Source organism: Oncorhynchus mykiss, chromosome 18 (assembly GCF_057628025.1).
Source record: "Oncorhynchus mykiss isolate SJ-2025 chromosome 18, ASM5762802v1, whole genome shotgun sequence".
NCBI lineage: Eukaryota > Metazoa > Chordata > Actinopteri > Salmoniformes > Salmonidae > Oncorhynchus > Oncorhynchus mykiss.
The window spans coordinates 52,508,951-52,527,789 of record NC_143039.1 but is presented as its reverse complement, the minus strand read 5'-3'; the positions used below and the strand labels follow the sequence as shown (position 1 = coordinate 52,527,789).

Genomic DNA, 18,839 nt, shown 5'->3' with positions numbered 1-18,839 from the left:
TTTGTAACCATGCCAACCTTATCATGCTGGCCAGATCTGTGTTGAAGCAGCTAGTGTTTGACAACAGCTCTTTGTCTTGGGGCGAACTACCTGATGTTTCAAAATCTAATAGGATTTTAAAGATATTTTTGCTTTGTTATGCATTTTTGCTTTATGATATACTGTTGTACTAAATATGTAGATTTTAAATATATGTAGAATATAATTATTATATTGATAAGAGGTTTCTTAAATTATCTGGGTTGGGGGTGTATTTTAGTTATCACTGAAATAGCGACTATCCTACATCCTCCAAATCACTTCCTGTTTCAACTGGACTTGCAACCCCCCTAGTTTATCATAACACCATCAACCCAGATCATGACACTGCACTTCTTTCGCTGTCTCCGTGGGAAACCCTGGACCTGGAAATACACGCTAACTTCCACAGAACACAGTAGGGACTGCATTACAAAGGGCCTGCTCCAATTCTTTAATAATGCATCTGTTGTGAAGGGTCATGCCACTCCTACAGTCTTCTAATTGTCTCCAATTACCCTAGACCGCGTCCCTTTCCATCACATCTGTTTCCACGCCTAAATCACGCCACTTTTGTCTTTTTCCACCCCTTTCAGGTTCTATTTAAGTGGCATGCTCCTTCCTACACACTAGAATAGTTTGCTTGGTGATGCCACGAGGTGGCTCCATCCTGCCATTGTGCTTGATATGATTAAGTAAGTGCCTTGTATTGTAGGAGAAATGTTAACCATGTATATTATGCTGCCTGAACTTGTTATGTTGTATCCTTTATATCCCTGCTATGCTAATGGCCCTTTTGTGTTGAGTCCTGGCCGCCTCCTTTAGTGTTAAGCTCATTCCTTATAAGTCACCTGGCACTACTTTGTCACGTCAGCAGCTTTATGTTGTTCCTAATGTTTCCCTTTTGAATCTCCCTTCCAGACCACTACATCCAATCCTATCCCCAAGGCCTTACAAGCCACATCCTAAAGCACAAGCCCTACCTCTGTCCCAAAACACTCCCCCATATGCCTCTGTTCGTTCCTGTGTTTGAACTTTGTTTAATAAATACCCCTAAACCTGGATTCTAGTTCCATCTCCTGATTCTCATTCTGACTGATGCACCATGGTGGCAGAAATCGTCCTGAACCTAGCTTACAGTCTGTCCTAGTCTTTTTCTAAAGTATCCTTCCTCCCTCCCTCCCTCAATCAGTGGTGGGACAATTGGAAATAACGAAAGCAATGGGTTTCAAGAATCCAGTACTCAAGAATCCAGTCATGTCAGTAAGTGCTTCACAGCAAAGGATGAGGATGGATGCTTTTACATCGTTTTTAAACTGGGCCTAACTCATATGAAATTACTGTACTACTCACGAATATACTGGGGGGTGCCACTCATGCACTTGTACTCCTCCCCTGGCTGGAAGCGGTGGGCCAGCCCAAAGTCGATGATCTTAATGTCAGTGTTTGGGGCCATCTTGGCTGACAGCATGATGTTTTCCGGCTGATTGGGGAAGGGGAGTAAACATGTTACATGCAAAATGAGGTCAATCTGACCATAATGGTCAATTGCATGCGGACCGCGCTCTGACCGACCGGCACGCAAACAGCATGTTCATCAACACTAGTGAACAGGCACACTGTTTAGTGGCACCTGTGGATACAAACACGACCATGTGCGGTAAGCGTGCGGCATGGACATTTCTGCTAATAAGTAACAGTATCAGCATGTTTGTCTGATGTGGTTTTGGGATGGATGAATACAGGTATGCTCTTTTCACTTCAAGTACTTATGCCTAAAAGCCTAGGATTTTGGATTCAATAAATGGACAGGCTTTGATGTGTTACTATTTTCATGCATACTACTACATTAGCAGTGTTATTGGGGAGGTAAGAGGTTAGATGTAAATCACAACCACAGACTATTGCAGCACTGGATTTCTAAATGTCATATGGAGTGAGTAACAAACTAAAGATATGTCAAATCAACACACTAGCATAATTTACCTTTAGGTCAAAATGGCCTATTTGTTTGCTGTGCATAAAGCCCACACCCAGCAGTATCTGCTTCATGAACTCGATGGCTTCGCTCTCTGTCAGGTTCTCCTTCTCAGCAATGAAGTCAAACAGCTCTCCTCCACTAATACTGAAAGAGGAAGGAGGAAAATAAATGGAGAGAAGTGTTAGAACTTAACTCTACTACATAATTCAGCCACTTCATGGAATCAATGACTTGCCCTGCATGTACGACCTGGGTTCAAATAGTATTGTTTTCTCCTTCCTCCCCTCCCTCCACTCACAGCTCCAGCACCAGCACCACCTCGGCCCGGCTCTCAAACACATCCTTAAGGGCCATGATGTTGGGATGCTGCAGGGCCTGCAGGACCTCCACCTCCCGCTCCACGCTCTTCCTCTCCATGCCCAGCCGGCTGCTGGCGCACTTCCTAATCTTCAGGAACTTCCCAGCCCAGCGAGCCCCTGTGGCCCGCTCGCGCACCTCCCGCACCTGCCCAAAGTGGCCACTGGGGCGGCGACAAAGTGCAACCATTTATTTACTTGCTTGGAAAGATCTTGAAATGGGTAGGTACTACCTGAGTCTATCCAATAAAAATATGTTCCTCCTGAACACAACACAGATTTATTTATGTAGCTGTTCTGCAATGTCATTTGTGATGTTGAAAAGCAACAAGACTCAGACATGAGTAGTTTCTTTCTATTCACAATTCGGTCCATTTCTTTATTATTTCAATTGCATAGGTTGAATTTTTGTTAACATTGACCTATGCAACAAGACAGCATATGCAAAATTGACCTTGAAAAGCAACTGAATTCAGAGTTATAAAACCTTCCTCACCTCAACAGCCTCATACAAGAATACCTTTTATAATGACCATCCTTACCTCCCAAGTACTTCTCCAATCTCATAGAGGTCTTCCACATTATCAAGCTTATTAAAGACTGCCATACTGATCTTCTTCTCCTCAGTTTCACCTCACTGTATGTTACTGTTGGTTCACATCCATGTGCTGCATGATGCTTTCAACTATGTCTTCACAAGGTCGGGACCTGAACAAAGAGAAAAAGAAAACAATTAATATCACAGTTCTAAGGCAAATGTGATAGCATGCAGGGGTATTCAACTCTTACCCTATTAGGTCTAGAGCCTGTTGGTTTTCTGTTCTACCTAACAATTAATTGTGCACACCTGGTGTCCCAGGTCTAAATCAGTCCCTGATTAGAGGGGAACAATTTAAAAAATGCAGTGGAACTGGCTTCGAGGTCCAGAGTTGTGTTTGAGGTGCATAGAAGATGAATTGAATCCTGACTTTTAAAAATTACTATTATTATTATTATTATTATTATGGACCCCATAAGCTAATCTTTCTGGGGTCCAAACACAAGGCACATCACACAAAAACACCACTACATACAGTGCCTTGCGAAAGTATTCGGCCCCCTTGAACTTTGCGACCTTTTGCCACATTTCAGGCTTCAAACATAAAGATATAAAACTGTATTTTTTTGTGAAGAATCAACAACAAGTGGGACACAATCATGAAGTGGAACAACATTTATTGGATATTTCAAACTTTTTTAACAAATCAAAAACTGAAAAGTTGGGCGTGCAAAATTATTCAGCCCCCTTAAGTTAATACTTTGTAGCGCCACCTTTTGCTGCGATTACAGCTGTAAGTCGCTTGGGGTACGTCTCTATCAGTTTTGCACATCGAGAGACTGACATTTTTTCCCATTCCTCCTTGCAAAACGTGAGCATTTGTGAACAGCAGTTTTCAGTTCTTTCCACAGATTCTCGATTGGATTCAGGTCTGGACTTTGACTTGGCCATTCTAACACCTGAATATGTTTATTTTTGAACCATTCCATTGTAGATTTTGCTTTCTGTTTTGGATCATTGTCTTGTTGGAAGACAAATCTCCGTCCCAGTCTCAGGTCTTTTGCAGACTCCATCAGGTTTTCTTCCAGAATGGTCCTGTATTTGGCTCCATCCATCTTCCCATCAATTTTAACCATCTTCCCTGTCCCTGCTGAAGAAAAGCAGGCCCAAACCATGATGCTGCCACCACCATGTTTGACAGTGGGGATGGTGTGTTCATGGTGATGAGCTGTGTTGCTTTTATGCCAAAAATAACGTTTTGCATTGTTGCCAAAAAGTTCAATTTTGGTTTCACCTGACCAGAGCACCTTCTTCCACATGTTTGGTGTGTCTCCCAGGTGGCTTGTGGCAAACGTTAAACAACACTTTTTATGGATATCTTTAAGAAATGGCTTTCTTCTTGCCACTCTTCCATAAAGGCCAGATTTGTGCAATATACGACTGATTGTTGTCCTATGGACAGTCTCCCACCTCAGCTGTAGATCTCTGCAGTTCATCCAGAGTGATCATGGGCCTCTTGGCTGCATCTCTGATCAGTCTTCTCCTTGTATGAGCTGAAAGTTTAGAGGGACGGCCAGGTCTTGGTAGATTTGCAGTGGTCTGATACTCCTTCCATTTCAATATTATCGCTTGCACAGTGCTCCTTGGGATGTTTAAGCTTGGGAAATCTTTTTGTATCCAAATCCGGCTTTAAACTTCTTCACAACAGTATCTCGGACCTGCCTGGTGTGTTCCTTGTTCTTCATGATGCTCTCTGCGCTTTTAACGGACCTCTGAGACTATCACAGTGCAGGTGCATTTATACGGAGACTTGATTACACACAGGTGGATTGTATTTATCATCATTAGTCATTTAGGTCAACATTGGATCATTCAGAGATCCTCACTGAACTTCTGGAGAGAGTTTGCTGCACTGAAAGTAAAGGGGCTGAATAATTTTGCACGCCCAATTTTTCCGTTTTTGATTTGTTAAAAAAGTTTGAAATATCCAATAAATGTCATTCCACTTCATGATTGTGTCCCACTCGTTGTTGATTCTTCACAAAAAAATACAGTTTTATATCTTTATGTTTGAAGCCTGAAATGTGGCAAATGGTCGCAAAGTTCAAGGGGGCCGAATACTTTCGCAAGGCACTGTATTTACAACACAAAACCAATATTGAGATGTGCACCCGCAACTCAAATGTTCAGACATATCTTCAGTTGAGGCCAATGGATGATTTTAGCTCGAGTCCAATCTGAAATATCTGAAATTAGGATTCCACTCATAAGAATAAGACTCTTTAGAGCACACCAGCTTGTAGTTCTTAATCACGGAAATGAGCTACCTCTGGTTCGTTCAGGCATCCCTATGGGAAAAATTAATGGCGAAAAAATAGGGTTCTGGAATAAACGCAGAAAATAAGGTCTGAGGGTAACACAGGCTTAGCAGATCTTATATGTTTTGTTATATGAGATAATAGCTGTCAGTTAACATGACCGTTATTAATTATGAAGCCAAAATTCACAAGAAGTTACACTAGCTGATGATCTCATAGAACAAAACAGCATTTATACAAAACTTCTACAAAAATGCGGATTTAGTGCTTACAAAAAGACCCCATTACTGTTTCTATCTATTGCAGCACAAATAACTTAAAACCACAAACAGTGATAGAACAATGACTCAACAGTAGAGAAAGAAAACATGAGGGTCATTCCATTTGATGTCAATCACTTTTTTAACAAAACTTTCTATATGCATTTGCCCATGGTAGAAGTGGACAGAAAATAACTTTTTTAACATGAATGCCAAAACATTTAGGAGATAGAGGTGCTCAAAGTTGACCCATTTTGCATACCCACCCTACCCAGTGGTGGAAAAAGTACCCAATGGTCATACTTGAGTAAAAATAAAGATACCTTAACATGATGACTCCTTGCTGTCCCCAGTCCACCTGACCGTGCTGCTGCTCCAGTTTCAACTGTTCTGCCCTATTATTATTCGACCATGCTGGTCATTTATGAACATTTTAACATCTTGGCCATGTTCTGTTATAATCTCCACCCGGCACAGCCAGAAGAGAACTGGCCACCCCACATAGCCTGGTCCCTCTCTAGGTTTCTTCCTAGGTTTTGGCCTTTCTAGGGAGTTTTTCCTAGCCACCGTGCTTCTACACCTGCATTGCTTGCTGTTTGGGGTTTTAGGCTGGGTTTCTGTACAGCACTTTGAGATATCAGCTGATGAACGAAGGGCTATATAAATACATTTGATTTGATTTGATTTAATAGAAAATTGTAAGTAAAAGTAAAAGTCTGAAAATATTTGGTTTTAAATATACTTAAGTATCAAAAGTAAATGTAACTGCTAAAATATACTTAAGTATTGAAAGTAAAAGTGTAAAAAAATTCTAATTACTTATATTAAGCAAACCAGACGGCATTATTTTCTTGTTTTTTAATTTACGGATAGCCAGATAAGTGCATGAATTTGACCATTTTCGTGTCCTGCTAAGCATTCAAAAAATAACGAGTACTTTTGGGTTTCATAGAAAATGTGTGTAGTAAAAAGTACATTATTTTATTTAGGAATGTAGTGAAGTAAAAGTAAAAGTTGTCAAAAACATGAATAGTAAAGTACAGATACCCCCCCCATTTTTTTTTACACCTTTATTTAACTAGGCAAGTCAGTTAAGAACACATTCTTATTTTCAATGACGGCCTAGGAACAGTGGGTTAACTGCCTTGTTCAGGGGCAGAACGACAGATTTTTACCTTGTCAGCTCAGGGATTCAATCTTGCCTCTCATTGCACTCCACATGGAGCCTACCTGTTACGCGAATGCAGTAATAAGCCAAGGTAAGTTGCTAGCTAGCATTAAACTTATCTCATAAAAAACAATCAATCAATCATAATCACTAGTTAACTACACATGGTTGATGATATTACTAGTTTATTTAGCGTGCCCTGCGTTGCATACAATGGATGCATTGCGCATTCGCGAAAAAGGACTGTCGTTGCTCCAACGTGTACCTAACCATAAACATCAATGCCTTTCTTAAAATCAATACACAAGTATATATTTTTAAACCTGCATATTTAGTTAATATTGTCTGCTAACATGAATTTCTTTTAACTACGGTAATTGTCACTTCTCTTGCGTTCTGTGCAACAGAGTCAAGGTATATGCAGCAGTTTGGGCCGCCTGGCTCTTTGCGAACTGTGTGAAGACTATTTCTTCCTAACAAAGACAGCCAACTTCGCCAAAAGGGGGATGATTTAACAAAAGCGCATTTGTAAAAAAAAAAAAAAGCACAATCGTTGCACGACTGTACCTAACCATAAACATCAATTACTTTCTTAAAATCAATACACAGAAGTATATATTTGTAAACCTGCATATTTAGCTAAAATAAATCCAGGTTAGCAGGCAATATTAACCAGGTGAAATTGTCACTTCTCTTGCGTTCATTGCACGCAGAGTCAGGGTATATGCAACAGTTTGGGCCGCCTGGCTCGTTGCGAACTAATTTGCCAGAATTTTACGTAATTATGACATAACATTGAAGGTTGTGCAATGTAACAGCAATATTTAGACTTAGGGATGCCACCCGTTAGATAAAATACGGAACCGTTCCGTATTTCACTGAAAGAATAAATGTTTTGTTTTCGAAATGATAGTTTCCGGATTCGACCATATTAATTACCAAAGGCTTGTATTTCTGTGTGTTATTATGTTATTATTAAGTCTATGATTTGATATTTGATAGAGCAGTCTGACTGAGCGGTGGTAGGCAGCAGCAGGCTCGTAAGCATTCATTCAAACAGCACTTTCGTGTGTTTTGCCAGCAGCTTTTCGCAATGCTTCAAGCATTGAGCTGTTTATGACTTCAAGCCTATCAACTCAAGATTAGGCTGGTGTAACCGATGTGAAATAGCTAGCTAGTTAGCGGGGTGCGCGCTAATAGCGTTTCAAACGCCACTCGCTCTGAGACTTGGAGTAGTTGTTCCCCTAGTTGTTCCTCCTTTTGCGGAGCGGTGGGTAACGATGCTTCGAGGGTGGCTGTTGTCAATGTGTTCCTGGTTCGAGCCCAGGTAGGGGCGAGGAGAGGAACGGAAGCTATACTGTTATACTGGCAATACTAAAGCTCCTATAAGAACATCCAATAGTCAAAGGTATATGAAATACAAATGGTATAGAGAGAAATAGTCCTATAATTCCTATAATAACTACAACCTAAAACTTCTTACCTGGGAATATTGAAGACTCATGTTAAAAGGAACCACCAGCTTTCATATGTTCTTATGTTCTGAGCAAACAACTTAAACGTTAGCTTTTTTACATGGCACATAGTGCACTTTTACTTTCTTCTCCAACACTTTGTTTTTGCATTATTTAAACCAAATGTTTCATTATTTATTTGAGGCTAAATTGATTTTATTGATGTATTCTGTTAAGTTAAAATAAGTGTTAATTCAGTATTGTTGTAATTGTCATTATTTCAAATAAAAAATAAAAAAATTGTCTGATTAATTGTTATTGGCTTTTTTTGGTCCTCCAATAATCGGTATCGGCGTTGAAAAATCATAAATCGGTCGACCTCTAGTTGGGACTGCTGTTGGGACAGCTTTATGTAGGCCCTAACAGTTTGAGGGCACCGTTTGTCACCGTTATAGTGCAATAAATGTATTGTTTAGTGTTGTGTTGTGGCTTTGCTGGCAAGCTTCTACATTTGTCACTTTTTTTGTCCCACCAAGATTTACATGCTAGAATCGCCACTGATCAAGACATTATCTCACATTTCTTTTAGACTAACATTTACTTTTCAACCGTGGCAATTTATATTAACCTAGCTGTCTGTCTCGCCGACATTTGCAACATTGTTTCAATATTCAAATTCAATCTCGAACTGATGAGGAATAGAGGCAGGCAGCGTTTCTCAGCCAGTCGAAATCATGAATCAGCTGGCATAATTTTTATGGATATATGCAAAGAAATGTAAATTGAAAAAAGGTAAAATAAAACAAAGAACAGCTAGTTTGCAGTCTTTCCAGCTTCAGTTTGAAGTTATGTTAGTTGTGTTGTTGGCTAGCTCCTCTGAACAACAGTGTCCTAACGAGACAGAACTTTTTTTTATGCCAGGTGAAATCGTGCCTCATTAGCTCATTGTTATGGATGTATCCAAATAAATGTCACAACAAAACAGCTTAAACAAATGCAGCTACTGTTGTTATTCTGTCTGCACTGGTTGATGTCACTGTAAATTAGCCTTAGTTGGCTAGCTTACATTCAAGGGATAAGAACGTTACCAGCCAGTATGGCAATGGAACATTTAGAACAAACAGATACAAAACAAAAAGACTGAACGACTGGGTCCTGTCTCTGGCAACTGAACCAACAGAACGAACGACCAGCCGGCTTGGGTAGCAACCCTAGATTTGTTTAGGGACTATATCTTGTGGACGGATGAAATAGTATCAATAAATTCATCAAAATAATGTTTTTAATGAATATATGTCAATCATTATTTGAATAAGTTGGTAACCCGTTGTATAAATGTGATAATGCCCTCGAAGCCGGTGTTTGGACTTAATCTCGTGCCTAACAACACCCATGCTAATATATCCTCCAAACACCAGCTTCTCGGACATTATCACTTAATTAAATGGTATCAAACTACACAATTTATCTTTACCAGTGATAAAGACATGGATGTCTTGTGGTATGGTGGAGTATGCAAAATGGGTCAACTTTTAGCACCTCTATCTCGTAAATGTTTTGTCAGTTTTGACCACTTCTACTATGGGCAAATATGTATGAGAAGTTAAGTTCAAATCAAAAGGGGTGCAGTCAAAAAGTTATTGAAATCAAATGGAATGACCCATAAGCCTTTATTAGCAGTGAACGCGGAGGGACTAAAGAGTGAGACAGTGTTTAAAAGTGCAAGTTCACAGAGTATTACTCTGCCTCTACCCACCGTATGAAAACAAACGTGATTAAAATAACAGACTGAAACCCTCAGAAAGCCTCAAGTGTCAAAGTACATCAGCGCATGCATCAGTGAGTGTTTTTTTTTCTCCCTTAGTTATGTAATGCGGCCCTTTTGAAAATGTTCAATGGGGATTGGTGATCAGTTTTGAAAGGATTACTGATGTTAATTGCAGGGAAGAATTATCCTTGTCGGCGTCCAGTCTTGCCTAATATAGTGAACCAAATACAGAGAGGGTGAAAGAGAGTGAAAGAGAGAAATGCTGACAATGAGAGAAAAGCATGTTGTCTCCAAAAACCAGCATCATAAAGACAGACAGACAGACAGACAGACAGACAGACAGACAGACAGACAGACAGACAGACAGACAGACAGACAGAGCAAAATATGGTGTGAGGGAGGGAGGCAGAGAAAGGGAGTGAGGACAAGAGGGGTCAACTTCAACAGTCTGCAATCATATAGAGGTAATGTACGTGCGCCGAATACAACTGGCGTAAACTTAAATGTGTCTATTTGTGACAGCATGTGAGTGTTTGTGAGTCTTCCTGTATATATACTAACTACAGAACACAATAATATCTTTCACTCTCAGACCCTGTCTGACAGTTTTTATGTGCATGCCCCCTCCCCTGCTAAAACTCATTCTCAAGAAGACATTCCCGAGACTCCCCTCATGATCCACCCCCAGCTTCCCACCTCAATACCATGAAGTCAACAACATGACAATATCCTGAGAACAACAGTGTTGATTCAAGAACCAGCTCCCCCGCAACTCCAAAACCACCCCTTCCCCAAATAACACTACAGTGGAACAATGGCCCTTGTCTATGAACGGTACATTATGTCATCATGTCAAGAGGTCTGATAAGCGGCTAAAAGTGAGGCCTTGCTCCTAAATGTGTGCCAAAATAGACAGACAGACCGTGGCTTTACTGTCTTATCTAGGGCACTCTAATCTGAAGAGTAAGTGTGAAGAAGTGGTTGTTTATGGGTGCCACCAGCAAACTGGTGTCTTTGTGTATGCAAAATGTGTGTGTGCGTGTGTGTGCGCGTCTGGCTGACTAGGTGCCCCATAAAACAAAAAATGCCTTGTTATCATTCATCTATCCTCACAAGAGATGAGTCAGAGATAGACAGTACAGTTCAGTTCTGAAGAAAATCTGCCATCATCATGGAGTGTAGAGAGACTGATCTGTTCTGAGATAACTACTGCTCAACCCACTTGACTTCAGTGTGGGCACAAGCCATGGACAGGGTACCACGTAAACAGAGTGTATTCTATTCTGCCAAGAGCAGGGATCAAATTTGCAACTTTCTGTACAACAACACATGCCACTCAAAACCCACTGTATTAGCCAACTGAGCAAGAGACTAGTTTGGCACTCTATGAGCGACAATTGACGTTCAGCATGTCACCAATGTACTCCAGCCAACATGCTATGGGGCAGGAGTGTTTCACATTCAATTCACGTTTAGATGGTGCATTTGGTTGTTTCGACTGCCAGAGCCAATTCACCTCTAAACAGAACATGTAAGGTCCTTGGACTATAAAGAGTAACATTAGGCTCATTTAATCCATTATTGGGCTACTGCAGACCCCAACCACACTGGTGTGTCTAAGGGAATGTGATCTGTTCATTTTTCAACATTATGTTGAGTTAGGCTTTCCCCTGTGCGTGTTTGTGTGTAACTATAAAGTCGTTTACCAGCTAGTCATAGGATGGCACTTGTAGAAAATACTAAATTGATCACCACATAATGCAAAAGATTTAGAGAAGATTATGATCATGTGGACACCTCAATAATAATATATGAAAGCTGAATCGTTGGAATTGGGGAACTAGTCAATGGAGAGAAAGAGAAGTGAGGGTGCCTAAACGTTATGCAAAAAAGTAATAATCAGAAACTCGGATGAACCAGTTATGAAAAACAATCCCATAATTTACTCCAGAATAAATGGTGTGTAACGTGCCCAACTTTCTCATTTTAAAAATGCCAAACTTCAGATTCTGACAATCCATTACAACCATCAGACTATAGCAGAACACAACCCGAAAATAAATGTTATATTCCAAAAGGTATTGCAGTTTTTCATCAAATTGAACTATTCGGGAACGATCGAGAGATTGCAGCAGTCATGCGCAATGGCCTTTGAGAGAAAAGCGGGTGATGAGAACCGCACATCGTTTATTATCACGAGGTTATAATTTATTGGGTCGCCTGGGTGGTTTACAAACACATACACACACATATGTATATATATATATATATGTGTGTGTGTGTGTGTATAAGCATAAATCAGCGAAAACAAAATGCGTCGAAAAGATCGTCAGGAGAAACACTCACCCAACTGAATGCCTGACCAGGCTCTTTTGCAAACTGAAACAAATAAGTGTTTGTTCTTCTAATGCGTTGCAATTAATTTTTCTCGATGACAACTAGTCAACGACGTAGCAAACTCCCCTGTGCATGTGTAGATAGGCCTACATTCAGAGTTCTTTACAGTTAACCGTGGAATGCGGAAAAGTTCATTTTATTTCTGCCCCTCCTTCGGTTTATACGTAACTTTGTTGGGAGTGCTTGCTTGCCTAGATGCAAACCCGCTATGACTAGGTTGTCACTAGTTACCACAGTCACAAAGCCAACATGGGCTATCATAACAATTAATGAAAACAAAAAAAAAGCTTTTTGGTCTTAATTTAAGGTTAGGTTTTGGCATAAGTTAGCAGTGGGGGTAGGTTTAAAATATTTTTTTTAAGAAGAGACATTTTAGAAATAGGCGGGGTTTGGCCATAATTATGATTTTGTATCTGTGGTTTCCAAAGATAACGCCACTACGGAGTTCCTCATTGTAGTCATGAATTGCTCAAGGAAACAACGCAGGCGCGCACACACACATATCATATACAAAATATATGGATTTTAAACTCTCACAATGAATATGTTATGATGACTACTGGAATGTGGTACTTGTACAATACAGACAACGCATTCCTATTCTATTAACAAACTAATCCGAGTCTGAAGTTTAGTTGTAAATTGTAACAGCGGGAGATATCACGAACAATATCCCTAAGAAACATCAGAAGAACATCAGCTAGACAAAAATGAACAACGTTCAACCCTATGCAGCAGTGTTGTAATACTCGAGACCGGTCTTTTATAGACATGATTGCGCAGTGGCGAACCTATCGGACATAGGTCTTCAGTGTGTGACGGGTTCGTGATTCTGAAAGGACAGCATCGGTAATACCAGCGCACTCGTGTAGGAGAGTGCACTTTTTGTTAAACACAACGGGCCAATGGTGTAGTGGAAGCTATGCAGGTATATACCGTATACACACTTTTCTTCCAGTGGGCATTGCGTATACTCACTTCTTAATCCCCACGGATGCTTATTAAAGTAGTGTAGTGGAGGTATACGATTATGTAGTACAATAGTGAAATCATACACAAAGTAGCCTACACAATCGCAAATCACGTGAAATGTGTTCGCTTGCGCGCTGCACACAGCCTAGTTTCAGCAGAATACAATATGTAGGCAGCAAACGCGCGCAGCTCAACTGGTTTTGGCATGGAGCCGATAGGTAGGACATTTCAATGTATGATATCTACCAGTAAATTCTAACTAAGGCAGCAATGAGTATGTAAACCTGGTACTGAAAAAGTTTGGTCCGAAGTCTTGGTTAGTTGGCTATTTGTGATGTGCAATTCAGTCATCATGAGCTGTTTGCATCAGGGGCATACTGTAGGCATGAGTGGACCTTCGATGACAGGCACACCCACTGGGGAGCCAAGCCCTGCCAGGCCCACCCAATCAGATTGAGGAAAAACAAAACAATTATACATTATTATTACAAAAGACACAGTTCCACTCACCAGTTGATGATCATTTGAAACAGCCCTTTCCTTCAGCCAATGACCAAAAGCACACTCTTTGGCCTCATGGGTGGAATGTTATTAATATTTTTTTATCATAAATAATAAAGATAATTTTTTTTCTGACATCTGGTGTTTCTATGTCAAACAGTTTTGTTATATCTCAGTCTTCTGTGATATATATAAATATTAAAATTGGGATGCAAAAAAAAAAACTATTTGACATGGTACAGGTGTCTTTTTTTAAGCCCATAACCATGTGCGAGGTGTATACTTTTGTTTCAAAGTAGATTTGTTAAAGACTACCTATAATTCCACTGTGTGACCCTGATCTAGCCCACTGCAGTAAAAGGTTAACTTCTTGTTGAAAGTTATTCTTGAAAAGGGAGAAGCTAACAAATTAGCAACAACATCCTCTTCGATAACACCTGCTGCAAACTAGTTTACAACAAAAGATAGCTAGCTAGACTGTGGGAAAACTACGGCTTGCTATTGCGAAATGACCTGTTTTAAAAAGAGAAAGAGTTTTGTAAAAATGGTCCCACCCATTACAAGTTAAAATGTGATTGGTTGATTCCTTCTTCCTAGCTTCTGATAGCCTAGCCAATGGCTGATTTAGCTAGCCCCAGAGGCAACCAAAGAAAAACCCTGATTGGATATTTTTTAATATTCAGTGTTAACCCTTTCCTTTCCAACAAAAACTGAAGAGATTAAATCAGAACACCATTGAAAATAACAATATAATTATAATTATTATTGTTATTATTATTATTTTATAAATCTTTAGCCCTTCTCTGAAGGCGCAGAAGGCCCTCATTGTTCTCCACTGTGTTTGGGTTAGTAATAATTTGTAGAGTGGCTCTATTTGTCCTCAGCATGCATTTTTTCACCATTCTGAATGTCAGAAAAATCCATATGTTTATCTGAAATATGAACACAGAAATACTGGACATTTTGAACTTTTGTTATGGTGGCAATTTGACAAAATCAGAATTATGTTTTTTCTGGTCTCAGTCTTGACTCGGTCTCAGACCCATTGTTCCCCGTCTGGTCTTGGTCTTGACTCGGACTCGACTTGCTCCGGTCTTGGTCTTGAATTGGTCTCGCTTTAGGTGGTTTTGAACACAACACTGCAATGTAGGCAAGTCTACCCTAGCTGCAAAACAGTGTTTTTCCTCATTAAAGCGTTAGTTAGTTGTCTGTTCACTTTCATGTCAGCTGACATCATGGTATTACATATAATGCCAATTATAGCAGGTCCCACAAAGTGACACAGGAGGTACAGTGGGGCAAAAAAGTATTTAGTCAGCCACCAATTGTGCAATTTCTCCCACTTAAAAAGATGAGAGAGGCCTGTAATTTTCATCATAGGTACACTTCAACTATAACAGACAAAATGAGAAAATAAAATCCAGAAAATCACATTATATGATTTTGCAAATCTTGCAAATAAATTCATTAAAAATCCTACAATGTGATTTTCTGGATTTTTTTCTCATTTTGTCTGTCATAGTTGAAGTGTACCTATGATGAAAATTACAGGGCTCTCTCATCTTTTTAAGTGGGAGAACTTGCACAATTGGTGGCTGACTAAATACTTTTTTGCCCCACTGTATATCATTTTGGAAATGTCAGGTGTGTTTGCACATGATGTTATCTTTAGATGCACTCACACCAGCAAAGTACACAGATCATTACATAATCAACATTTGTGAGCTTTAAGTCAAAACTATTCACAAATCATTGTCATGTTCTGCATTGTGCTTGTCTGACAAGGCTAGAATGGAGTACCCATACTGCCATACACAAAGTCAGACCTGGTTTCAAGTAGAATTTAATATCTTTCAAATGTTTGAGCCTTCTTGGAGTGCCAGATGGGCGGGGTTTGCATTTTTGTGACTATTCTATTGGTCCCAATGTGCCAAGCAAGCTCAACAATTTCTCAACAAAAGCTCAACAATTTCTCCTTGGGTTGCAGAGCATTTCCAGACCACTAAGGATTACATAGTACACTGATTACAGGAACTACTGAGACAATGATATACATGGTGAGATCATATCCTTGGCCATGTCGTAAACTTTACAATCTTCTTATAGAGTAATGACATCTTTCCGTAACGTTTGTGGTTGGAGTTTAGGCCTGTGATCAGTTTTTTCTATTGCATTTGTGAAAATTTGGATAACTAATTTAACAATATCAACATCGACAATCATTGAACATCACAGGCCAGGGGACTATTTGGTGTTGTTCACTAAGATGACCTAGCAGACAGTTTAACACCACAGTGGTATCGAATTGGGTTGGCAAGTACAGTATCAGTCAAAAGTTTGGACACACCTACTCATTCTTGAGTTTTTCTTCATTTTTACTATTTTCTACATTGTAGAATAATAGTGAAGAATCACACCTCCTCCTCCATGCTTCATGGTGAGAACCACACATGCGGAGGTCATCCGTTCACCTACTCTGCATCTCACAAAGACACGGCAGTTGGAACCAAAAATATCAAATTTGTACTCATCCGACCAAAGGACAGATTTCCACCCGTCTAATGTCCATTGCTTGTGCTTCTTGGACCAAGCAATTATCTTCTTCTCATTGGTGTCCTTTAGTAGTGGTTTCTTTGTAGCAATTCAACCATGAAGGCCTGATTCACGCAGTCTCCTTTGAACAGGTGATGTTGAGATGTGTTGTTACTTGAACTCTGTGAAGCATTTATTTGGGCTGCAATCTGAGGTGCAGTTAACTCTAATGAATTTATCCTCTGCAGCAGAGGTAACTCTGAGTCTTCCTTTCCTGTTGCAGTCCTCATGAGAGACAGTTTCATCATAGCGCTTGATGGTTTTTGCGACTGCACTTGAAGAAACGTTCAAGGTTCTTGACATTTTCTGAATTGACTGACCTTCATGTCTTAAAGTAATGATGGACTATTGTTTTGTGGAGTGGCAGATGGCTTAAGTGACTACCCATCCCGCATGCGAGAGCGTAATCATCGCCTGACACTAATTAGCATAACGCAACGGACATAAATATTCCTAGAAAATATTCCTATTCATGAAAATCACAAATTAAATATATTGAGACACATCTTAGCCTTTTGTTAATCACCCTGTCATCTCAGATTTTCAAAATATGCTTTACAGCCAAAGCTAGACAAGCATTTGTGTAAGTTTATCGATAGCCTAGCATAGCATTTTGTCCAGCTAGCAGCAGGGAACTTGGTCACGGAATTCAGAAAAGCAATCAAATTAAATCGTTTACCTTTGATGAGCTTCGGATGTTTTCACTCACGAGACTCCCAGTTAGATAGCAAATGTTCCTTTTTTCCAAAAATATTATTTTTGTAGGCGAAATAGCTCCGTTTGTTCTTCGCGTTTGGCTGAGAAATCGCCCGGAAATTGCAGTCACGAAAACTCAGAATAATATTCCAAATTAGCTCCATAATATCGACAGAAACATGGCAAACGTTGTTTAAAATCAAACCTCAAGGTGTTTCTCAAATATCTATTCGATAATATATCCATCGGGACAATTAGTTTTTCAGTAGGACCGATTGGAATAATGGCTACCTTTGTATTTTACGCGAGAGTCACTATGGGAGCCATCAGGTGACCACTTGCGCAATGTCGCCGCTTATGGGTATTCTTCTACATAAATGCGTAAATCTACGTCACAATGCTGTAGACACCTTCGGGAATACGGAGAAAGAGTAATCTGGTTGATAGCCCATTCACTGCTCAATAGGGACGCATTGGAACGCAGCGCTTTCAAAACATGAGGCACTTCTGGATTGGATTTTTCTCTGGCTTTCACCTGCAACATCAGTTCTGTTATACTCACAGACAATATTTTTACAGTTTTGGAAACTTTAGAGTTTTTTCCATCCTAAGCTGTCAATTATATGCATATTCTAGCATCTTGTCCTGACAAAATATCCCATTTACTACGGGAATGTTATTTTTCCAAAAATGAAAATACTGCCCCCTAGTCACAAAAGGTTTAATGGTTAGAGCGTTGGGCCAGTAACCGAAAGGTTGCTAGATCGAATCCCTGAGCTGACAAGATAAAAATCTGTCATTCTGCCCCAGAACAAGACAGCTAACCCACCATTGGAAATAATAATTTGTTCTTAAATTACTTGCCTAGTTAAATACAATTGTTTTAATCTTTGCTTATTTGTACTGTTCTTGCCATAATATGGACTTGGTCTTTTACCAAAAAGGCTTATCTTCTGTATACCACCCCTACCTTGTCACCACACAACTGATTGGCTCAAACGCATTAAGAAGGAAAGAAATTCCACAAATTAACAAGGCACACCTGTTAATTTAAATGCATTCCAGGTGACTATCTCATGAAGCTGGTTGAGAGAATGCCAAGAGTGTTTAAAGCTGTCATCAAGGCAAAGGTTGGCTACTTTGAAGAATCTCAAATATAAATATATATATATTTGGATTTGTTTAACACTTTTTTTTGGTTACTACATGATTCCATTTGTGTTATTACATAGTTTGATGTCTTCACTATTATTCTACAATGCAGAAAATAGTTTAAAAAAAAAATAAAAATAAAAACCCTTGAATGAGTAGGTGTTTCCAAACTTTTGACATACTGTATGAGGTGATGACTAATTGAGCCCAGCTGTCAGCTATGCCTCAACTTCACTACATTGGTGTCAGAAGTGGGATCTGTTATGATATGAGACATTATATATGCCAATAAAAAAGTTAATCCCGTTACTTTCAAACCTTACATTTTTGATAATCAAACATAATTGAATCTGTGAAGAATAAATTACTGTAAGTAATCAACCCGCCACTGTTTATTAAACAGTTAAGGGTTGGAGAAATGTTACCACTCTCAAATTCATAGACAGAGTTATGAATATAAGGTCTGACCATCTATGACATCAACATTGAATTTCTGGTTCTCATGAGGCATTTATAAGTTATATTCTTCAATAATCAATGGGTATAGGTCTATATAAATAATTTAAAAGTAAAACAAGAAATGGATGTATCAATCACAGATTTCCCCTATAATTTAGCCATACCCCAGTAACCTACAGTACTGTATATCCATATTTCAATGTAGATAA

The 18,839-nt window shown here is 39.5% G+C and overlaps 1 protein-coding gene across 8 annotated transcripts in view; it reads right to left on the bottom strand.

Moving 5' to 3' along the window:
• The window catches only part of LOC110496354 (death-associated protein kinase 2), a 35,172-nt gene that overhangs the window by 12,425 nt on the left and 3,908 nt on the right, over positions 1-18,839 (bottom strand). For 5 of the 8 annotated variants that reach the window (XR_016488526.1, XM_021572199.3, XM_090208761.1 and 2 more), the window contains exons 2-5: positions 2,898-3,063; positions 2,298-2,519; positions 2,005-2,143; positions 1,372-1,501 (exon numbers count right to left, since the gene is read on the bottom strand). Coding sequence is in view for 6 of the 8 variants with exons in the window: in XM_021572199.3 (XP_021427874.3) it covers positions 1,372-1,501; positions 2,005-2,143; positions 2,298-2,519; positions 2,898-2,962 (556 nt within the window). In the remaining 2 variants the exon portion in view is untranslated. Of the gene's footprint in view, positions 1-1,371; positions 1,502-2,004; positions 2,144-2,297; positions 2,520-2,897; positions 3,064-12,207; positions 12,473-18,839 lie in introns of those variants that run through there. The other 3 variants (XR_016488525.1, XM_021572197.3, XM_090208759.1) reach the window with 2 other exon arrangements.